Raw genomic sequence first — 25,081 nt, 5'->3', positions numbered from 1 at the left:
TCTTTTTATTTTACTTACTTCAATCACTGTACTTTAGCTTTGGTCATTATTATTAATCCTTTGAAGGTGAATTTCTTTTACTAAGATGGCGGTTTCTTCTCTAAAATATTTTTGTTTTTTTTTGATTTCGCCATTTTTTTTCTCTCGTCTTCTTCCTATAATGCATTTCTTATCACAGTTTAAATTTTTTATGGTTTGTTTGGGTTTTAACCTGATTTATAAGTTACTAGTGATTATATTCTTTTTGGTTTTTTTTTACTAGCAATTATATTAAGAAGTTTGGTTTCAGTATAGTGATTATTATTTCTTTAGAGTTTGGGTGGATCTTTTTTATCCTTTATATCCGGAGTTGCCTTCTGCTGATATGGGGGTAGATTTAGTTTCATTCCTCTTTTTTCCCAGCCTTTTCCTAGCTGGGGTGGCTTTTTTTCCTCTTGGGTGGGGGGATGGGGGGGTCTATTTCTAAATCTTATGCTCTTTACACCAGTTTTTTTTTAGTTTTTTCATTTGGGCTGATTTTAAACTACTAAAATGTCCGCGTTGTCGTCATTTCCGGGTCCGCCCCTTATTTTTGTTCCTCTTCCGGGTGCATGAGTTCATAATTTTGTTAACCCTTTATATACCAAAGGGTTGATTTTAGAAATATGGCTCAGACTATTAATTTTGTCTCTTGGAATACTAATGGCTTAAACCATCCGATTAAACGAAAAAAGATTTTCACAACCAATTCCAAAGACTGAATGCACATATTATTTTTGCACAAGAAACTCATGTGAGGAAAGAGGACAAGTACGGTTTTTTTAGGTTTTGGAGGGGTGAACAGTACCATTCGAATGCTAAAGTAAGGGGAGTTTCAATTTTTATTGACTCCTCTATTGCATTTGTCCAACATGATATTTTTTCGGATCCGAATGGTAGGTTTTTGTTAATTACTGGCTTACTTTTTAACAAAAAGGTTGCTCTGGTTAATGTTTATGCTCCAAATGTGGATTATCCTGATTTTTTTTTTAAGTCCTTATTTACTTCTCTACCTAATCTAAATGAATATAAGTTAATAATGGGTGGTGACTTTAATTGTTGTTTAAATCCTTTGTTGGACAGATCTATATCTACTCAGACTTTACCTAATAAGTCGGCCACTTATATTAACTCTTTTTTGACTGATAATGGAATTTTTGATATTCGGAGATTTCGGCACTCTAAGGACAAAGAGTTTTCATTTTTCTCACATGTTTATCATTCCTACTCGAGAATTGATTATTTTTTTATTGACTCTTGTTTTATTCCATCGGTAATTGGTTGTAATTATGATATTATAGCCATTTCTGACCATGCTCCATTAAAACTTTCTATTAAATTTACGGATACAGCTTCTAATGCTAGACAATGGCGATTTGATTCTACCTTATTGCAAGATCCGGATTTTATTAAATTTATGAAGGAACAGATTGATTTCTTCTTTTCAACTAATTCCACGGATGATATTTCTTGCGGAACACTTCGGGACACTTTTAAAGCATATATACATTGACAGATTATCTCCTACTCCGTTGGTCTGAGAAAACGCAATAAGAAGGAAACTCTTTTATTGGTTGAAAAAATTAAAGAGATTGACAAGAAATATTCGACTACTCCTAGTGAGGAGCTTTACAAACAAAGGGTTGAACTTCAAATGGAACATAGTTTATTACTTACATCTTCAAGTGAAAATCAATTAATGAAAACCAGATCTGATTTTTATATACATAGTGATAAATCCGGTAAACTGTTAGCGAGTCAATTGAAGAATGCTTCGGTTAAACGTCAAATTACTAAGATTCGTCAGCAGAATGGGGATCTGACAGTTAACCATGATGAGATAAACAAACCTTTTCAAGATTTTTATACCTCCCTGTATCATTCTGAATTCCCTCATGATTATAATACCATGTATGATTTTCTTGGGAAATTGAATTTTCCAAAATTATCATCAGATGATCTTTCAATATTAGAAACTCCTATTACGGATGCAGAAATTAAAGGGGTTATTTCCTCTATGAATTCTGGGAAAGCACCAGGTCCAGATGGGTATACTGTAGAATTTTTAAAATGTTTTTCCGCTACTCTTTCTCCTTGGTTATGCAGAGTTTTCGAAGAAGCAATTAGATTGGGTAATCTGCCACAATCTTTTTATAGAGCTTCCATTTCTTTAATATTGAAGAAAGATAAAGACCCTACTGACTGTGCATCCTATAGACCAATATCTTTATTGAATGTAGATTCCAAGATCTTTTCCAAGTTACTGGCATCCAGGCTGGAGAAGGTATTACCTCAAATTATCTTGGAAGATCAAACTGGTTTTATTAAAAATCGCTATTCTTTTTTCAATGTTAGGAGATTATTGAATATTGTTTATACTCCTTCACATAGCACTTCAGAATGTGTCATTTCATTAGATGCGGAGAAAGCATTTGATTAGAGTTGAATGGCCATACTTATTTACTGTGCTTGAGAAGTTTAATTTTAGTCCGACATTCATTTCCTGGATTAAACTGATATATCATACTCCAGTAGCCTTGGTGCTTACTAACAATCAAAGATCTCCCTTTTTTCGTTTATTTCAGGGTACTAGACAAGGCTGTCCTCTTAGTCCATTATTATTTGATATTGCTTTAGAACCTTTGGCAATTGCTATCAGAGAATCACAGAACATTTTTGGCATTAATCGTGGGACGGATATACATAAGCTATCATTATATGCAGATGATTTATTATTATTTATTTCTGATCCTGAGAAATCCATTCCTGCAGTTATATCATTGTTGGCTCAATTTAGTAATTTTTCCGGGTATAAATTAAATCTTAATAAGAGTGAATTGTTTCCTTTAAATAGACAGGTTCCAATTTATGGAAATTTACCTTTTAAATTAGTTAATGACTCTTATTTATTTAGGGATTAAAATCACCAAAAACTATAAGGACTTATTTAAGGTTAATTTTTTACCCCTAATCGATCAGATTAAATGTTTGTTTACTAAATGGTCGCCAGTATCTTTATCTCTGATAAGTCAGATTAATGCTACTAAGATGGTTATTTTACCCAAGTTTTTATATATATATATATATATTCCAAGCGGTACCAATTTTTATTCCGAAATCTTTTTTTGCTAATGTTGATTCAAAAATTTCCTCATATATATGGCAGAATAAAAATCCTAGATTAGGTAAAAAATATCTACAGAAGGCAAGGAAGGAAGGTGGATTGGCATTGCCTAATTTTAGATTTTATTATTGGGCAGTCAATATCCGATATTTGATATGTTGGTTAAAGGATTGGGATTTATCTTTTAGCCCTCATTGGGTGAACCTGGAAATTAAATCTGTACAAGGATTTTCATTGGGTTCTATTTTAGGGTCTTCTCTTCCCTTTGCTCTTTCTAAATTGCAGAAATGAATTGACAGTCCGATAGTTAAACATACTTTACGTATATGGTTTCAATTTCGGAAATTTTTTGGGTTGACTCAGTTTGTTTTAAATATTCCTATTGTATCCAATTGCTTTTTTTATCCTTCTATTATAGACCAAGCTTATTCAGCTTGGAAGACTAAAGGATTACTACGTTTTTCCGATTTATTTTTGGATAATTGTTTTATGTCTTTTGAACAATTATCTAATAAATATAATTTGCCTAGATTTCATTTCTTTAGATACTTACAGATTAGGAATTTCTTAAATACTGTACTTCCTACCTTTCCAAATCTTGTGTCTTCAGATATTTTGGAGAATTTGTTTGAACTAAATCCTTCTCAGAAAGGGCTAATATCAAAACTTTACAATATAATTATGAAGATACATTCAGAGCCCTTTTATAAGATTAAAAATGATTGGGAAAGAGAACTTAACCTTACTATCCCTATTGAGAATTGGGATAAAATTCTTCAATTAGTTAATACATCATCTATATGTGCTAAACATTCATTAATACAGTTTAAGGTTGTGTATAGGGCTCATATGTCCAAGGATAAATTGGCTCATTTTTATTCCTATATAAATCCTATTTGTGACAGATGTCATTCAGAGATAGCATCTTTAACTCATATGTTCTGGTGTTGTCCGCTTTTGAAAAAATATTGGAAAGACATTTTTGATATTATTTCCACGGTATTGAACATTGATTTACAACCTCATCCTATTACTGCAATTTTTGGTTTACCAATGATGGACTCACTTCATTTATCCTCTTCTGCTTGTCGAATGATTGCATTTCTTACATTAATGGCTAGAAGATCTATTTTGTTGAATTGGAAAGGAATTAATCCTCCTACCGTATTTCATTGGTTTTCTCAAACTATGTTATGTTTAAATTTAGAAAAAATTAGAAGTGTTGTATTTGATACTTCTATTAAATTTGAAAAGATATGGAGACCATTTATTCAATATTTTCATATGATGTAATATGACCCTGTTCCAAGCCTATTTGTTTTTCCAGTTTTGATTTTACATATGTTGAGTGAATCGGAGTTGACGACACTGATGATTTTGTATCTTTGTTAGATATTATAAACAGCCCTTTTTTTCATTTTTTCTTTTTCTCTTTTTTTCTTTTTTTGTTTTTTTTTGCATAATTTTTTTTCTTTTTCTGTTTTCTTTTTTTTAATACATATTACGATATACCTAGGTTTGCCTTGTTTATTGGTTACTTGTATCGTCCATGATTTGGGAAGACTCATTTATACTGTAACTGTTGCTTATGTATTCTCTCATGTTCAGTTGAAATGTGTATGTTTGTAATCCCATTATCTATGTATCAATCTTATTATGTTGATATTAATAATAATAATAATAAAAAGATTGAAAAAGAACAATTGAACTGTTTGGCCATAATGACCATCGTTATGTTTGGAGGAAAAAGGGTGAGGTTTGCAAGCTGAAGAACACCATCCCAACTGTGAAGCATGGGGGTGGCAGCATCATGTTGTGAGGGTGCTTTGCTGCTGGAGGGACTGGTGCACTTAACAAAATTGATGGCATCATTAGGAATGAAAATTATGTGGATATATTGAAGCAACATTGCAAGGCAACAGCCAGGAAGTTAAAGCTTGGTTGCAAATGGGTCTTCCAAATGGACAATGACCCCAAGCATACCTCCAAAGTTGAGGCAAAATTGCTTAAGGACAACAAAGTCAAGGTATTAGAGTGGCCATCACAAAGCCCTGACCTCAATCCGATAGAAAATTTGTGGGCAGAACTGAAAAAGTGTGTGCAAGCAAGGAGGCCTACAAACCTGACTCAGTTACACCAGTTCTGTCTGGAGGAATGGAACAAAATTCCACCAACTTACTGTGAGAAGCTTGTGGAAGGCTACCCAAGACGTTTGACCCAAGTTAAACAATTTAAAGGCAATGCTACCAAATACTAACAAAGTGTATGTAGACTTCTGGCCCACTGGGAAAGTGATGCAAGAAGTAAAAGCTGAAATAAATCATTCTCTCTACTATTATTCTGACATTTCACATTCTTAAAATAAAGTAGTGATCCTAACTGACCTAAGACAGGGAATGTTTTCTAGGATTAAATGTCAGGAATTGTGAAAAACTGAGTTTAAATGTATTTGGCTAAGGTGTCTGTAAACTTCTGACTTCAACTGTAAGTGGTTACAAAGGTGATTACATACCATCGTTTTGTGTTGTCTTAATATGACAGCAAGCCTTCAAATAGATAAAATTAAGTCTTATAATGCAAGTAATTGGTGGTGTCAGTTCAATGTTACATCTCCACCTTGCAGCAGATGGTGCAACTATACAGCTGACTTTCTTTTCATGAATAATAAACCCACCACAGTTGGAGATAATAGTGCACAATAAATGTCTTTCAGGTGTACCATTCTAGAGGGCAAAACCATTTTTGATGCTGCTAGCCTGGTGTTGAACACTACAAGCTGACTGTTCTATAATCAGTCATTTCAAAGCAACATTGAACATTAAAATTTTATTAACCTCTTCTATTGAGGAAAGCAAAGACAGCAGATACCTGAGAATGTCATGATGTAGCTTTTATCCCTTGTGAACATTACTCTGAATTTGAAAAATGTCCTTCATTGTTGCTGGATATAATTCGTGGCACTCCCAACCCAATAGCAACTTAGAAGTATTTTCACAAAAGGCCACAGTAAGGTTGAAGACGATAGCTCATTGCCATTTTAAAGAACGAATAGGGTTGAGCAATAAAGATCAGCTGTTGATGATGCCCTCATCTGTAAATGAATTAGAAAAAAAAGGTAATTTTTCAGGTATGTTTATTTTGTCATTCAAGATTGTTTAATGTAATTTCCAGTACACAAGTGTAAAGAAGAACTAAATAATTGGTACTCTGGCTTTGATAAAAAGAACACATTAATCATAATAAAAAGACACAAATATAAATAAGATATCTTGTACGTAGATTGTTTTTATGTCTATAAAGTGCCGCTAGGCACAGGAATGTCAATGTAAGGTTACCGACAGGAAATGATAAAATAGTAATGTCTATGGAGAGATGGCTTATTGGGTGGAGGTGTTGATCAGTCTTCCTGCTTGAAGAAAGTAACTGTTTTCAAGTCTGGTTGTCTTGATGTGGATGCATGCTACTTAGCCTCCTTCCTGATGGGAGTGGGACACAGTTTATGAGCAGGGTGAGTGAGATCCTTCATGATGTCCTTTTTTGGCTCCTTTCTGTACAGAATATGTTCTTGTGTGTAGGCTGGATTTGTGATGTGTTGGGCAGTTTTGACTGCCCGTTGTAGAGCCTTTCTGTGTCATAGTGCTGTTCCTATACCACGCAGTGATGTAGCTTGTTAGGATGCTGTCTATTGTGCTTCCTTAGAATGACATGAATATGCTGTGGATGTGCATAGTCCAGCTCTCTTCAGCCTCCTCAGAAAGTAGAGGCAGTGGTGAGCCTTCTTGATTGCGTAGAATGTGTTCTGGGACCATGAGAGGTGCGAAATGTGCACTCTCAGGAGTTTGAAACGACTCCGTTTCCATTTCTGTGCTGCCGATATAAAGAGGGGTCTGAGTTTTCCTGATGTCAATAACAAACTACTTTGTCTTGTTGACAAAGTTATTTTCCTGGCCTCAAACTGTTCGACCTCTTCTCTGTAAACTGTCTCCTCCTTGTTCCTTTTCAAATAAGAAAAGTATACGATAACTTTCACACAAAGTGTGGTTATCTTTCTAATGTGTTGCAGGAGTGAGGTTCTAACAGGTGGTAATAGCACTTTGTAATTTAAGGCTATGTGCACACTAGACCTGATAATTTTGAAAACACCGGTTTCACGTAGAAACGATAAGGCGTCCACACCAGGCGTTATTGAAAATACCTCCGTCCACATTAAAACGGGTATTTGGGCAAAACTCCTCCTACTGGGCATACACAGGACACATCTACAGAAAACAAACGAAGAGGAAACGGTATTCCATTTCCGCGGTAGCATTGAAACCTGCGATGTGGAGGATAGGGTTGACGCACATCACAGCGACCGAAGTTCAGCCTCTTCACCTACTTCGATGAGTACACCCAACTCCGACAGTTTGGACCAAGCAATAGGTGATGGCTGCAACATGTTTGGTGTCGAATCTTGCCGTGTAAGACTTGGTGCATGTTTGTCCAGTTACAGACCAGAAAAACTCAAAAAGAAATTGCCAAACGACGGACAGCTGTTGGCTCTCGTGCAGGAGGACATAAAACTAAAAGAACAAATACTGGAGCGTATGGAGGCGACCGACAGGGAGTTCACAGACAGTGTGACCCAGCTGACGATGAACATTGAAAAACTGACTAACTCTGTTGCAGAGGGATTTGCAATGATAAATATGACGACGTTCCCCCCCCCCCCCCCCCAGTACTTTTCACCGCCACAATACCAGCCTCACAGCCACTACCATAGCTACACATACGGACGCACAGACCCCCGGGTGGCTCACCAACATCTTCCCCACTCCCACAAAAGGGTCACCCTGGAAACATTTCCCACAACCATAGACACATCATGACAGCATTTTTAATAAGCTCTGGCTTCCCTGTCCACACTACACCACCCAACCAGTGTTTTCAAATTTACACACTCTGGAGAGTGTTTTAGAAAAGCTCTGTTTTCAGGGGAGGAAAACGCCGTTACAGTGTGGACGGAGGGTCAAAACGAAGAGAAAAAGCTTTGGTTGTGGATTTATCCGGTCTAGTGTGGACGTAGCCCAAGTTGTTTCCCGATGGTACTTCTCTTGCAAACATTCTAGTTAGGGTAGTTTTCAATAGGAAATTAATTAAAATAAAGAATGCAGATGATTCTGTAAATCCTTGATGCTTTGCATAAGTATTAATGTGCTAAAGGGCCTGTTACTGTGTATGATTCTATATAATTAAAATAACTTTTAAGTTATTAATCACTAATGTGGAGCTTTTTATTAACAACTTTTTAAATAAATATTTTTAATATTGTCAAAATTGTGCTGGAAAACTTTTGTGCTTCTGATATACTATGAGATTTATGCACCTGAAGAACATTATTCTAATGCCTTTGATCTGTGTCTCTCAAAAATATGTATGGTGATGGGAGACGGCGGGGGGTGGTTAGGATTCCTGCCTATTTTCTGATCTTGGTTGCCTGATGGACAATAGAACATGTAGAAAATTTTATTTTGTGTGATCAAGAGCTTTCTCCTTGTTGTGTTAAAATGGTTTTCATGCAGGGTGAATGCCAAAATTGCAACCAAAAATGACTTCATTTGGAGGAATCTGTTAAGAAAATGAATGAATCTGAAAGTGTTATAATAGATATTGCAGATGAGAAATATTTTAAGTAATGGAAGTATACATCAAATGTTCTAAGCAGATTTTAAACTACACATAATTTATAGGTAATGCACACTGGCAGACAAAGCTAGAAGAAGCACAAAATGTTCTGTTGTGTAAAGAAATCTTCGCACAGCTGTCCCGAGAAGCAGTTCAGATTAAATCACAGGTACCACACATTGTAGTAAAGAACCAGATCATCTCTCAACCATTTCCAGGTAAGGCACTGAATTTGTTTTAGCATTTATTTTAAGTGCTGTTGTTTTATGCTTGTAACTTTGAGGAAAACTTTTATGCAGGGCTAAATGTAAGATTTGAAACATGTTTATTTTATGTGTGTTTTGTATTGTTAAATCTGTTTGAAATGTTTCAACTTGATGATAATTTTTTTCAGTTTAATAATGTTTCATGGTTCAATTTCATGTCATCTATTAGAACATCAGCAGTTGCAGCAACTGGGGGAACATTGCTGCAAATGCATGAAAGGCAAACTTATCAATGACAATAAACTAAGACTGCAAGACAGCTGAACCCTCCAGGTAGTGGAAATGCACCAGCACAGAATTCAAAAAACTTGAGATATGGAATAGTTTTTCTCTTGTAGAATTTGTGGTGGAAAAAAAGTATGAAAGAAACAACATTTTTGTCAGATTTTATTTTTAGTCACTCAATATTGTGGGGCAATAAGTTTTATATTTCAAAACTAAGCTTTAGTCATTATTTTTAAAAATGTATAAATACAAAGGAAGAAAGTGCAAAAAAAATCTTTATATTTACGGTCGGTGCACTTGTTTATTAGATACTGTGCAGGGAATATGCCCTCCTGATCCTTTGAGCCACACTGTCCAGCAGCTCCTGATTTAACCCTATCCTAATCATGGGACAATTTTACCTTGACCAGTAACCTACCAACTGGTATGTCTTTGGACTATAGGAGGAAACCAGAGCACCCAGAGGAAAGCCACACGGTCATGGGAGAACGTGCAAGTTCCTTACAGTCAGCTGCGGGAATTGAACTCTGGTTACTGGTACTGCAAAGCGTAGTGTAAATTCTAAAGCGATAAAGGCACAAAGAAACATAGTGCCATTGCCAGTCATGTAGCTTCCTGAAGTAATCATAGCCTTTGATTGTTTGAGGGGCTTTCCCCTCTTCCCCACCCTACTCAGCCCCTCTTTGTATGGTGATAGAAGGAGCCTATGCAGTAGCTCTTCTGCAGAGTACCTTAGCATTGGCTGCATGAAGCTTTTGTGCATCCCTCAGCATGTACATCTGCAGGCTGGACTGAGGCAGCCTGCATCATTCTCTCGAATCTTGGTGCTACGTTTAGGGCAGACCAGAGGGCATCTTTTATCGTTAATGACCTTCAAGCAACACATAATATCTGTCTTGGTGTGTGTCCCTGGAAGCAGCATGTAGATGAGAGTCCTCTATTACACAACTGCTGGGTCTAGACCAGTTACGGACCATTGCATTCTCCTCCGCACCCCCTTTGCAAATCCACATTCTGCAAAGAGGTGGGTGATTGTTTCATCTCCACTGCAGATGTTCTGAGGGCAATGTATATTTAGAGTGATGAGTCATTTGTAGAGGAAAGCTCTGCCTGGGTGGGCTTCTCTCACTGCCAAGTAAAAGAGGTCTTGGTGCTTGTTGGTCAGATCTAACAGTGAGGTATTCTGCCATATGGTTTGGACTGTTTGTTTAGGGAACAAGCCCATAGAATCCATAGTTCCCTTTTCTATAGTGTCAGAAGTACATTCTACACTGACCACTGCCTATGGACTCGTGGTCAGAGATGATTACGGAAGAACACTTCCACAGAGTACTCCTCCACCAATGTTCAGCTGACTAGGCTGGCTAGGCCTCTCTTCAGCAACACCAGGGATAAGTAGGACCTTAGTAAGTAGTTATAATTGGTGTCCATGTACTTTGTGTTCACACACAAACTAATGCAGTCAATCACGAGGGTGGCCAGCAGGATGAAGGAAATGTTAGGTTGACTTTTGCCCCCATTGTCAGTAGACACTTTCATCATTACCCATTGGACTTGCTCCTTCTTGAGCCCTCTGATAAACTGGAAAAGATCCTAAGTTATTACCGAGGCAGTGGACCGAGGAACAGGTCATAGCTGTACCAGGTGCTTCTAAGAGTCCTGCCATTTACTACATATTTACTCTTGCATTTGACCTCCCAAAGTACAACACCTTACATTTGTCTGGATTAAAATCTATCTGTCATTTCCCAGCCTGTATTTTCAACTGGTCTATATCCTCCTTTGATAACCTTCCTCACTGTCCACAACTTGGCTAATTTTCTTGTCATCTGTAAACTTAATACTCAACCCACATATGTTTTTACTCAGCCATTGATATGTATATCAGAAACAACATTATATACAGAGTATCTCTGGTCATAGACTTCCAATCAGAGTAACATGTCTCCATTACTACTCTGTCTTCTATGGTCAAGCTATTTTTGAAACCAGTCTACCAATTCTCTAAAGATCCTATCTGCCTTATTTTCTGGATCAGTTTACCATAAGGACCCTTGTTGAAAGTTTGTATACAACATCCACAGCCCTCCCTCAACAATCCTGGTCACCTTCTCAAAAAAAAAACTCAGCTAAATGTGTAAGGTATGACCTCCCCTGCAGTAAGTCATGCTGACTGTCTATAATAAATCTATGCTTTTCTGAAATACTCACTAAAAGTGGAAAGAGAAGAAACAAAACTCTGCCATATTTCAAGATGAATACTGTACATACACCAGGCATGAATTTAATTATTTTATGGGAGCTGGATTACAAATAATAGTCCATTAGTTGGACATTTACAACCCAGGATGGCCTGTACAGAATTCTTCCTGGCTTCTTTTAAGTAACTCCTATTGGATTTTTTTCACCCCCAAAATTATGACTGACACAAATTCTCCTGGTATAAGTCATGGAGGAATTATCAAAACAAAATACTCAGTTTGCTAAACCTACTTTGGTGGCCCAAAGCAAATACAGAGATACTATTCTTATTAATGGAATGGTCAAAACTAAGCAGCATTGATTGAAAATAATCGGGAAAAGAGGGTAAAACTTTTTGTGTGTAAAGAGTAGTAAGAATTGGAATATGGGTAGTAGTGGAGTCCAGTTTATCCATACCATTCAAAAAGGAGCTGGATAAGGATTTGAATAAGAATAATTTAACGGGAAGATTTTAAAATTCTTTCAAGCTTTCCTCATAAGACAAAAGCTAGTACTTTTCTCTTTGGAGTGATAGAAGATGAGAAGCAATTTCTTAGAGATGTATAAGGTTATGGGAGGCATAGGTAGAGTAGATAGCCAGCACTTTTCTTCCAGGCTGACAATAGCCAGTACCAGAGGACATCCATTTAAGGTGGATGGAGGAAAGTTTAGGTGTCAGAGGTAGTTTCTTTTTACACAAGTGGTGAGGTAATGGTAGAGGCTGATACATTAGGGATATTTAAAAGACAAATAGGCACGTGTGTAAGGAAAATGAAGAGTTAAGGGCTGTGTAGGAGAGAAGGGTTAGATTGATCGTAGAGTAGTTTTATATTGTTCAGCGCAATATTGTATGCCAAAGGGTCTTTTCTTTGTCGTACTGCTCTAGTTCAATATTTTATCTCTTCCCAAAGTTATTTACTGGGAAGTAAATTTTTATATCATCGTACTGTAAGAAATTAATCAGCAGGTATAAAGTACTAAATGTGGTGGTTTTCTGATCTGTCTTTTTACAAGTATGTACTGTCTCTAAAAAAAGATGTTAATAAAACTGGCTAAGTTCAAGTTACTTTTTCATTTACCTTGTAAAACTCCGATAATCTGGCACCCAATAATTTGGAATTTCTAATGTTCTGGCATGTGGTTCATTTGTAGTCCAGAATGTGAACTGGCAAAGTGGGTGGACGGTTCAGAGAGTAAGAAAGCTGTGTGTCCAGAGGCTGTGGTCTAGACCCATGGATTTGGCTATTAATAGTGGCAACATCTAACAATCTGAAAAGTATCTTGTAGATGCTGATTTTTTTGAAGTTTTATATATGATTTGCATCTTTTGGATAGCATATACAAATTAATTTGTGTAATACTTCTTAGGTTTGCAGTTATCCATTTCCTTGTGCCATTTTGTGAATGATAAGAAAGCTCAGAAATCTTCTGTTGAAAAGCAACGGCCTGATGATCACCTGTATGTGCTAGAACACAACCTTCACCAGCTAATGAGAGAGGTATTGAAGGATCTTTAAACAATTTTGTTTGAGCAAATCACTTGCTGTAACAATTTTATATTAGATTTTAATGTAGATAAATATCTTAAGGTGCCTTCTGATAAAATGTTTGATAAGAAAAGCCAAATTTTAAAAGGAACTTGGGATTCCCCCTGAGGAGTGAAATAAAGAGAGAAGAAAGAAAGCATTTAGGAGCACTTAAAGCTCTGTGAAATATTGACAATTTAGGGTTAAGGAGAATCACATGCTATTCTGTAAGTATGCCAGGACCAAGAAGATAGCCAAGGAGAGAATTGGGGACTAGCGAGGCAATCTCTATAAGCTGACATGAGTGAGGCCCTAATGAATAGTTCTTATCTGTGTTCACCAAGAAGGATGTGGAAGATAGTGAGTTCAGAAAAGGATGTATAGAAAATTTGGAGCAGGTTAGAATTAAAAAGACAGTGGTGTGGCTGTCATTCAATTCATGAAAGTTGTTAAATCCCCAGAGATGGATGAGATCTATCTCGCATTGCTAAAGAGAGGAGATAGCTGGGACCTGAAGGAGATTTTTGCATCTGTTAGTACAGCCGTGGTGCTAAAAGACCAAAGAATAATCAATGCTGCTCCTTTACTTAAGAAGGGAGCATAGATAATCCTGGTACCTTCAGGCCAGGGAGCCGTGTCGTTGATAAGGAAATAATTGGAGAAGATCCCAAGGATTTAATTTATGTATATTAGGAAAGGCAAGGGCTATTCAGGGTACTCGGCATGGCTCCATCGTTCAGTTTTCTGTAAGGTTATTTAAGAAGTTTATTGAAGGGTATAGTAAATGTCTACATGGACTTTAGGCATTTGATGTCTTTCATGGTAAACTGGTCTAGAAAATTGAGGCAGAATGGATCCAAGGTGAATTGGCTAATTGGAACCTAAAATAACTTGGTGATAAAAGGCAGAAGGTAGCGGTAAAAGGAATTTTTTTTCTGACAAACTTTTGAACAATGGTGTACTGCAGGGATTGATGCTGGGACACTTGTTTTTAATGGTGTATACTAACAACGTGGATGTGAATGTAGCAAGGATGATATGTAAGTTTGTAAATGACAAGAAAGTTGGTGGTGTGCATAGCATGAAGGCTCTCTAAGACTATAGCTTGACATAGATAAAATTTAATGCCAGCATATGCAAAGTGTACAGTTTGGAAAGTCATTTTGATAGGATGCTGAGGAACATTGAACTGTGTTCTTGTCATTATTATCTATTCTTCCCTGAAACTGGAAACATTTGGTGACAAATGCTGATGGTATGTTTACCTTCATAGGTTGGAAGAAAGAATAAAGTCTGGTACTTTAGGTTGCAACTTTACAAAACACTAGTTGGATGACATTTTCAGTATTGTGTGAGGAATACAAAATTACAAGAGCCATATATAGAATAGATGACAAGAATCTTTTTTCCCCATAGTAGGGGGGGGGGGATCAAGAATATTAGGACGTCTGTTTAAAATGAAAGGAAAGAGCTGTGAAGAGGATTTTGGGGGAACATTGATTCTATTGTGTATTTTGGTTTTTACTGTGAATACCCGCAAGAAAATAACTCTCATGGGAGCATATGGTGACATTGTACTTCAGTAAATTTACTTTCAAACTTTTATTTGAAATTTTGTAGTCCATAGATATAGGATTAAATACTGGGCAGAAAAAAAGCAGTGGGCAAAGTTGTAGTGAGGTTTTCAGTTAACTCGTTACATTTTCTGTAGGTAAGAATCCTGTATTTGAATTTTATAGTTTGGTAATTAAGTTGACATGGTGAAACATTCTGACGGTAAGCAAGGTTCAAGTGATCTTCTAAAGCTGGTTACTGCCCTTTCTGCCATTTAGACTAAAAATCACAAATACAAGCTTGCTGGGGCCAGGCATTATCTATACACTTGTCCCGATACTCTTTAAAAATAGCAAAAACAAATTTAATGGCTTTTTAAAAAAATTTAAATTGCTTTTGGCTCTATGGCAACTTAGTTCACCTTGGTTTTTTAGTTTTGTTTTTGCAATGGAAAATTGAATATATTATGAGGAAAGAATTTTATTTTGGTTGATAAGTAATAGTTTTATAGGTAGGAAATAAATAAAGCTGGAAGTTTGTTTAAATGATGTAAGATGGATACAAGGAATTCTTTAAAAAGAGAAGTCAAGCAAGGGACAAAGGACCCTGGTCCTGCTCCAGGTTGATTATTTCATTGGAATTAACACATATTTATTATGTTATGTTTGAATAATTTTCCTGAAAATTAGGTAGAGAGATCTGTTTTATTTATTTTATTTAGAGGAAACCGTTTGAGAAATTGGGAATCGTGGAGGGGATTATTGAATAAAACTGAGAAAAAATTAAGAGTTTTGAGGAGCATACTGTGAAGGCTTGTTATCCTGTTTTATTCTGGGCTCTGTGCTTACTGAAAAGAAAATGATATTTGCTGTGCATTCTCAGTTGCATTATCATGGCAGTATTTATTGCCTGAGAGCAGTATGGGTCAAGCCACCTACAGGCAACCTACAAGCATGGGTATTAAACAGGTTGTATCTGGCATTGGTGAATATTGCATTGGATGATTCCTACGTAGGACTGAAGGGTCACAATCACCCTGTCAGTTAAGGAAAAGAGGGGCGATAGTAAAGTTACACACACAATGCTGGAGGAATGAGTTCTGATGAATGGTCTTAGCCCAAAAAGTCGACTGTACTCTTTTCCATAGATGCTACCTGGCCTGCTGAGTTCCTCCAGCATATTGTGTATGTTGCTTTGGATTTTCAGCATCTGTAGATTTTCTCTTGTTTGTAAAGTAGGTGTGTTACTTTTTAAAGGTGTGGATATAACGAGGAAGAGATTTGGAATGAAATGTAAATTGGAGCAAGCTGGAGGGAAAAAAATTGCAAGGTGTATTGAAAGCTGAGAGCAATACACAAAAGGAATTGCAAGATGTGTAGACCAGATGGAGAAGTTTTCTTGAGTTGTGATGGATATTTGCTACTTGGGCTAGTGGGCCTCTTGCTCATGTTTGCGAAATTCTCTTTCTAAACATAGCAGCTGCCACTTGTAAGATCACAAACAGTTGTAAGAAAACTTACAACTAATATTTAGCTTGATGTAAACAGGAGTCAGTCTTCGGTTTTTAAATGTAAATGGCAAGCAGTAATCAGCTTGAAGTTTAAAAAACAGCTTTACAAACAAGCTCTGTATTGCAGGCGGTTTGACTATAGAAAGCAGTTGCTAGTTCACAACACCTAGTTTATTTCTGCTTGGGAGATGTAGTCTATGACAGTAGGTTATTTAATTTCGTTTGTTTCAAAACAGACAATGCTAAATTGGTTAGTTCAAGGAATATTGCAGGCCAGATGGATAATGTCATTTAGCATATCAATAACTGAAGTGTTTATAGTTGGGAGTTTTGTGTAATCAGAGAAGTTAGCTTTACAGCATAAATGTAGGTAGCTGGTAACTATGTCATCAAGAGGCTTTTAGACTTCGTGTAAGAAGTGTAGCTGGGGAAATAATCACGTGTGTGAAGTCATCCAAATGGCTAAGAAGCTGTATTTATTGTAGACAGCACTTCAGGATTCTTAGAAATAGTGTAAGGAGCATCAGGAAGCATGAAAGAAACATGGAGCAAACTGGAATCTGTTCCTCTGGGTTCAGTTTCTGTGATGAATTACTTCTTTGTATGTCTTTAGATTATAGAAATTGTACCTATGTTTTGGAAGTACTTTCTGCTTTGGAAATGTTTAAGACAGAAATCCTATGTGAGTTTTAAATGTGCTTTGAGAGTGTTGTTTGGATTCAAATGTGTATCACTGAAAGTAAATGAACTGTATTTTAAACTACTTTGTTAGCTGGAAGTATCTTCTCCTTAGTAGGGAGACGGAACTCACTGCTTGATTAGTGGGTATTGGTAGCTAAGCTCACCGTGGACAATAATAGAAAAGTGAAAGTCTTTGAAGATTGAGTAGCTATGGCATAATCTCTCTCATTGCTACTTATATCTAATAAGGCTAAGCACCTTCGTTTGATTTTAGAATGTAGCGCTCAGCAAACCCAATACCATCACACAGAATTACTGATGATTTTATTGGATGATAGGGCAGGATTGAGGAACTGTGTAGTCCATTCTCATGTGTCCTTAATAAACCTTAAATTTTATCTTGCAGTTCCATAAACAGACCTTGAATTCTTCAGTGATGCCCCACCCAGCTACTGCACCTTTTGGGCTGAAGAGAATGAGGTTAGCAGGACCCCTGGCATATGACAAAGGAGAGATCAGTGCCTTACAGCAGAATGAAGGATTACTGGAGAAGATCATAAAACAGGCTAAGCACATCTTTTTGAGACGTAGGTGAGTATTACTGGGGGTAAATTGTGCATGTAGAAAAATATTAAATTTGTTGGAAGTATTCAGAGTAGAATATTTTTGTTGGCTCTTTCAGGATAAATAATTTAGCATTCTTTAAAGGAGCTAATGTGAATAAATGTTATTACGTTTAAAAACTATGTAATTCTCCACTTTAAATGCCTGCTGAGGACAGCAAGCACTGTGTATAGAGCTTTCTCTTATCTAAAATTATCTAGTATTGTTTAATTTAAAATTATGTTATTAATGTCATTTAATCAGTAAAAACTGGGAAGCTCGGTGTCTAGTTGAGGTAGAAGAACAAAATGATCTTGGAGAAATAAAGATATAGAGATGATAATTTTGGATCAGTATCTGAACACAGGTTTACCACTGAGTTCTGGATGTGTATTATAAAAAGGATATTGATGTAATGGGAGAGTGCCGAAAGAATTTACAAGGGTGATACCAGAAAAGAGGATAGGATGAATAGACCAGGTCTTTCCTTCTCATGAAGAAAAGTTGAGAAGTGAATTAGAAGCTTGTAAAATTACAAAATTATGTTTTTTTTCCCCACAGATGGATGCAGAGAGAATTCCAGTTGTGGGGAAAAGCATAACTCAAGGTCATTATTATTAGATGCTCATCAAAATATGCAAGAGGAATCAAAAGAAACTTTATTCAGAGTAGTGTATAAGTGGCATTCTGTACCACAAGCAATGGTTATAGAAACATTTTAAATAAGGGTAGCAAACCCATTAAAGAGAGAAGGGAATGGAGAGCTACCTGGCCTATTTTCAAATAAGTCTTATGTAGATAACATGCAACTCTAAGCATCCCAAAGTATTTCGAGGTGTCAAATAAACTTTTCAGACTTCCAGCCGGATACAGATATCAATTATAACTGAAGTTTTGATGAAGCTCTGCCACCTTCTGGCAGAATCTGACATTGGTTATAATTGATACCTGTACCCACTGGATGCCTAAGAAGAGTTTATTTGTCATGTACGCAGGGAAAGCACTAGGTCCTTTTTTTTTAATTTCAAGGTGTAATCATATAAAACAAATTACAAGGAATTTTCAATAGTTTAGTTATACTAGCTTTTATCTATTTGCTTTTAACTTTAGAACTGCAAGGACAATTGACAACTTGGCCAGTCGTATTGAAGATCCACAGATACAGGCTCACTGGTCGAACATTAATGATGTATATGAATCCAGTGTAAAAGTGTTGATAACATCCCAAGGCTATGAACAGATTTGCAAGTGAGTAATTATGCAATAATGACTTTGTAGACTTTTTAAAAAAGTAAATGTTGATGCTAACATTTGAATTAGGATGCTTTATATGAGTATTTGAAGATGTGATATATTCAAAGTACTATATTCAAAGTGTTCGAGGTGGGACTTTTCTGATCTTAAGGTTTTTGAGTGGTGTGTGTGTGAGGGAGAAGGAGATATGAATTATTTTATTTCTGTTAACCTGACCAAACGTAGCCCTTTATTTATCCACATTTCAATATAGATGATATTTTGTTCTTCCTTGCATTCTCATCATCTGCAATGCTATATGGATTTATATTTATAGAAAAGTTGTAGTTCTGGAATCAGAAATGGCATTCCTGCTTTAATGTGACTTTTTTCTTCTCAGATCAATTCAGCTGCAGTTGAACATTGGTATTGAACAGATTAAGGTGGTGCACAGAGATGGTAGAGTAATTACGATATCTCATCAGGAGCAGGAATTGCAGGATTTTCTTCTCTCCCAGGTAACCATATGAAAGAAATGATATCATGAACAATCAAAACACTTGGCATAAAAATGCATTAAAACAACAAGGTTTTAATGATGCAGCTTTTAATTCACTAAATGGAATAGCATTGCAGCTATAACCTACTGCAGTTCTGAATCTAGACTAAATTTCCTATTTAATCCTGGCAGTGATAACCATACTTATTTTACATTGTACAATAAGGTATATTTATAATACAGTGGGCCCTCCTTATCCACGGGGATTGGTTCCAGGACTCCCCGCAGATGCTCAAGTCTGTTATTTAACCTGTCTCAGTGCAGTTGGCTTTAGGACCCAGCAGAGCTCCGGGCCTTATTTAACCTGCTCTGAATCTGCAGTGTTTCTGTTCCATTGACAGAAAACGATCACGATTGAAAATAAAGTGGAAATAATAAAGTGATCAGAAAGCGATGAAATGCCATCGGTCATTGGAAAAGCGTTAGGCTACAGTCGGTCAATGATCGGAACAATTTTAAAGGATAAAGTGAGAAAAATGGAGCATGTGAAAGGCCCTGCCCCGATGAGAACTACAATTATTACTAAGCAATGCAGTTGTTTAATTATTGAAATACATACATTTCTTAAGTGTTTTGTATGCATAGAAAGGTAAAATATATTCTGTATACTAAGACAAACGTTTGACTAACTGACGCTAAATAATACCGGATGTACCTGTTCCGACTTACTTAGTAAGAGAACTTTTTTTTCGATCCCGATCCACGGTAACCTATGCACATCCTCCCATATATTTAAATCATCTCTAGATTACTTATAATACCCAATACAACTTAAATGCTATGTAAATAGTTGTTATACTGTATTGTTTAGGGAATAATGACATGAAAAAAATTTCTGTACATGCTCAAACAACAAGTGCTGGAGAGAGAACTTCTGGTTTTCCCGATCCACGGTTGGTTGAATCCGCACATACGGAACCCGTGGATAAGGAGGGCCGACTGTATCTGGAGCTAGAACTTGCTGCTCACAGACCCAACTAGTCAACTCAGACTTGGTTTCCCAAACCCCTTAGCATTGAATTTGCTTCCTAAGATTGAATCTGTCCAAAATGAATAGGCCTTAGATTTTTAAGGTTTAAAACATCTGACCAACAATCAAGGCTCTAAAGGACTTCGTTTCTGATTGTCTCATTCAAGAACATCGAAGAACTAATAGAAATCACTGAATTATAACTTTAATTAAAAGTTAAAGCAAAGCTCTTGGAAAAAATTTTAAACATAATCTCAATTTAAATTTCCTGATTTCCTCCCAGCCCTCCCCCTCATTTCAAGTGGATAGACTAGATATTCCATCTGCTGTAGGTTTAGTGAATGAGAATTGTGACAAGTTTATGCTCCGCTTTGGGACCAACATCAAAGTACTATTGGAGAATCAGTGGTTAAGTTCATCACTTCTCCATGCACATGAATCATGAGCTTGGTGATATGTGTGTGCAGAAATGCTGGAAAATCAATATAGAATTGCTGCCATTTCCAGCAGCCTGAATGGTATTGTTAGAACATTGGGTACACATCGGTTTTCTTTTGCATGTTATAGAATAAGATGTCTGGTTTGATAACATTTTTGAGGATATAAAAATATATTTTGTCATATACCTGTATGGCTTATCTAACGGTCCTTAACTCCACTACACCTGAAAGATTGCATCCAAATAGGCACATTATGAACAAGGTATAGATAATCTTGTCATTTGATGAACAGCCTGAAGACTTTGATTTTATATATAAAAAAAATAACTTTCTGCCTTTCTGATGTCATAATGTAGAGCCCTGATTTGTATGTAACCAAGTCTTTTTTTGTGTCTCTGATAGATGTCACAACACCAGGTGCATGCAGTTCAGCAGCTGGCCAAAGTAATGGGCTGGCATCTGTTGAGCTTCAGCAATCATGTGGGCCTGGGTCCAGTGGAGAGTATTGGGAATGCTTCTGCAATAACTGTAGCTTCACCCAATGGAGAATATTCAATTTCAGGTATGTATATGTTACAACAATTGAAACATTATCATTTAAGTTCAACAAATATGGATACATTATACAGCTTAAGTGCATTTGTATATCTATATACACCTCCTTCAGCTTCTCTTCAATACCAAGTGTACTCTATCTTTTATAGAATATTAGCAAGCAGAACAATGGCTGGGAGTCTTAAGTCACTTGCAGTGTTTCTTTTCAATTTTTGGTGTTAAATGGTTTTCAGTGCAGTGGCATAAACATCATCTGTTGGATAGTGAGCACTATGTTCTGATGTTACTGTACACTTAGGTGGAAAGTGTGTAAATTTTTATAAAGATTCTTATCATATGTTATTTCTTGTTACAGTACGAAATGGGCCTGAAAGTGGCTGTAGAGTGGTGGTTCAGTTTCCTAGAAGTCAGTGCAAAGATCTTCCCAAGAGTGATGTGATGCAGGACAGTAAATGGAATCATCTTCGAGGACCATACAAGGAAGTACTGTGGAGTAAGATGGAAGGACGTAACTTTGTTTATAAAATGGAACTCCTGATGGCAGCTCTTGCTCCTTGCCCATAATTGATGATTTTTGTACTTTCCACTTAGCGTTCTGCTGAAGCAATAGGATACAAATTTAAAACTGCCATTGAGTGTACTTTGTTTTACTGAAATTGAAAAGATGTATTCCACTAATTATGGAAATGAGTGAAAGTTTTAATAGGTACTCACTATTGGCAATTAGTGGTTAAGGTGCTATTGTATCTTTTGTTCATCTGTGTATAATTTTCTATGGTTTGTAAATAAAGTAAATTGATTTGTTTGCAAATGTCTGCATTATTTAACAAAGCCAACAATGACAGTCATATCATTGAGCTGAGACTGAACTAGCTGTCTCTCATCATAATAGAAGTGCTATATTATGAAAAAGTTACCCAAAAAATTTATTTCTTGAGTATATTTCCCCAGGCAATGGAACTGGGATACTAACTCTACAAATGGCCAGTGAAATGTCTATTTGTATAAAAGGAACCCAACACCTTTTAATAACCTTTCTGCTCACCAAAATCCATTATGAAATTCTTGGATAATGGTGCCACTTTAGCTAATTAGAGATGTTCTGTAATGTATATTCAGTGTCCTATTGCATTTATAAATATATTTTATTTAAAAGCATTGGCATTTATAAATATACTTTATCTTTGCTTTGTTTTTTTGGCCTAAGTCCTGGTGCATAAAGGATATTTATGTCATTAAAACTTCTGATCTTATTCATACCTTGTACTTTTTAAAGTTGTGTTTTTTTTATTTTGAACTGCTATCCTTAAATTTCAATGTAGGCACCATATGAACTGTGAATGATTTCTGTTTAATAATGCAGATGCATCAGACTGACTGGTTTCTATCCATCTCCTACACTGGCAGTGCAGGGTGAATGTAATATGCGTTGTAGTTCAAGTGACAGGAAAGAAGGGTATTGGCTCAAAACATTGATAGTTTGTTCATTTGCCTGGATGTTCCCTGACCTGCTGAATTCCTCCAGCATTTTGTGTGTGTTGATATGGAGCCCAGTTTCATTGAATAGAGTGCAACTTCCACAGGAAAGACATCCTAAGAATTTGCTTGTGTATACTCATTTTTAGGAGTTGTAAAGGCAAGCATTGACAAATGGTTAAATTGCCATAACTTCAACATTGCCAGCTGATCCATATTCCATAAAAAATATAAAATGTTGTTATTTCTGCTTCAGGTATTGATCATGTGGATATCTGGAAGATTTTGCCCAAGGTTGAAATGGTTATCATGAGGGGGCATAGTTTTAAGGTGCCTGGAAGGAGGTACACAGAGAGTGGTGGGTGTGTGGAATGCACTGCCAGAGAAGGTGGTAGTGGCGAATACGTCAGGGTCTTTTAAGAGAATCTTAGGTACATGGAGCTTAGAAAAGTAGAGGGCTATGCAGTAGGGAAGTTCTAGACAGTTTCTAGAGTAGGTTACATGATTGGCACAACATTGTGGGCCAAAGGACCTGTAATGTGCTGTAGAATTCTATGTTTCATCTGTTTAATTACAGTATACTAGCCTTTGCATTACTATATCCCAATAAATCAAGATGAGGAAGGCTGCACCTTAATATTTTTAGATATAAGTAGTACTTAAATCCACTATGAGGAAGTACTTTGAGAGGCTGGTGATGAGAAGCGACTTCGATCCACTCCAATTTTCCTACTGTCATAACAGGTCAACAGCAGATGCCATTTCATTGGCTCTTCACTCAATCCTGAATATCTGGACAGTAATAATGCATACATCAGGATTCTCTTCCTTGATTTACAGCTTGATATTCAATATCAGCCCCTCAAAACTAACCAAAAAGCTTCAAGACCTAGGCCTTGATACCTCTTTGTGCAACTGGACCCTCAATTTCCGCACTTGCAGACTCCATTCAGTTGTGATTGGCAACTTCTCCTCACGATCTCCATCAGTACAGGTGCACCACAAAACTGTATGCTTAGCCCACTACTCTACCCACTTAATACATAGGTCTATGAAGCTAAGCACAGCTCCAATGCCAAGTTTATTTGCTGGCAACACCTCTGTTGACCGAATCAAAGGTGGTGACAAATCAGCATATAGTAGAGAGAGTGAAAATCTAGCTGCGCAGTGCCACAACAATCTCTCAGGAAGACCAAGGAGATGATAATTGACGTCAGGAGGAGGAAACCAAAGGTCCCATGAGCCAGTCTTCATTGAGCGATCAGGGTGGAGAGGGTCGACAACTTTAAACTTCTCAGTGTTACTATTTCAGAAAACCTGTCCTGGGTCTAGCATGTAAGTGTCATTACGAAGAAAGCGTAGCAGCGCCTCTCTCAGAAGTTTGTGAAGATTCTGCATGTAATCTAAAAATCTGACAAATTTCTATAGATATGTGGTGGAGAGTATATTGACTGGTTGCATCATGGATAGTTATGGAAATACCAATGCCTTTGAATGGAAGAGCCTACAAAAAGTAGTTGATACAACCCAGTCCATCACAGTTAAAGTCCTCCCTGGCATTGCATGCATCTACACGGAGGTCTGTTGCAGGAAAGCAATATTCATCATCAAGGACCCCCGCCATGCTCTCTTCTTGCTACTGCAACCAGGAAGGTGATACAGGAGCCTCAGGACTCTCACCACCAGGTTCAGGAGCAGTTATTATCGCATCACTGAAGTGCTCCCACAATCTATGGACTCACTTTCAAAGACTTCATCTCATGTTCTTGATGTTTATTTCTTATTTAATATTACTATTATAATTAATTTTTCTGCTTGTTTTGCACTTTCTGTTATCTTTTGCACATTGGTTGCTTGTCCTGTTGGGTTCAATCTTTCATTGATTCTATTGAGTTTCTTTTATTTACTGTGCATGCCCACAAGAAAATGAATCTGTGTTTTATATGGTGACACATGTACTTTCATAATTTTCTTTGAACTTCTATGTAAACTGTGATCAATTGGAACTCTACCACAAAGGAAGCTAGAATTTTAAGTGACTGTAAGGTACCAATAATTTTCTGGGGACAAAAAGATCAAAGCTTTTATCTAAATTTCTTCTGTGAATTTACTATCGATGCAATGCTCCTCAGACGGGATGATGAGGTCAATACACCCCAATGCCATTAGGCTTTACAATTCTACCGCCAGGACTTAAGAACTTTTTAAAAGCTATTATTAATGCTTTTTGAGATAGTGATATAGATGCATATAATATTTTTTTTTTACTGAGTTAAGTATTGTATGTAATTAGTTATGCTACAACAAGTGTGTGGGACATTGGAAAAAAAGTTGAATTTCCCCATGGGGATGAATAAAGTATCTATCTATCTATCTATCTATCTATGAATACTGTTGCAATTTGCAGTTAGAAAATTTAAAATATTAATTAAAAAT

The 25,081-nt window shown here is 36.5% G+C and overlaps 1 protein-coding gene across 2 annotated transcripts in view; it reads left to right on the top strand.

Annotated features, from left to right (window-relative positions):
• med17 (mediator complex subunit 17) overlaps positions 1-21,980 on the top strand; it is a 36,548-nt gene extending 14,568 nt beyond the window's left edge. For both annotated transcript variants that reach the window (XM_073043332.1, XM_073043333.1), the window contains 7 exons: positions 8,872-9,024; positions 12,907-13,037; positions 17,216-17,400; positions 18,523-18,660; positions 19,046-19,163; positions 21,017-21,176; positions 21,525-21,980. In XM_073043332.1, coding sequence (XP_072899433.1) covers positions 8,872-9,024; positions 12,907-13,037; positions 17,216-17,400; positions 18,523-18,660; positions 19,046-19,163; positions 21,017-21,176; positions 21,525-21,733 — 1,094 coding nt within the window. In that variant the 3' untranslated portion in view covers positions 21,734-21,980. The remainder of the gene's footprint in view (positions 1-8,871; positions 9,025-12,906; positions 13,038-17,215; positions 17,401-18,522; positions 18,661-19,045; positions 19,164-21,016; positions 21,177-21,524) is intronic.
• Positions 21,981-25,081: the final 3,101 nt, after the last annotated feature.

Source organism: Hemitrygon akajei, chromosome 4 (genome assembly GCF_048418815.1).
Source record: "Hemitrygon akajei chromosome 4, sHemAka1.3, whole genome shotgun sequence".
In the NCBI taxonomy this organism is placed as follows: Eukaryota; Metazoa; Chordata; class Chondrichthyes; order Myliobatiformes; family Dasyatidae; genus Hemitrygon; species Hemitrygon akajei.
This window is presented reverse-complemented; position numbering and strand designations above follow the sequence as displayed.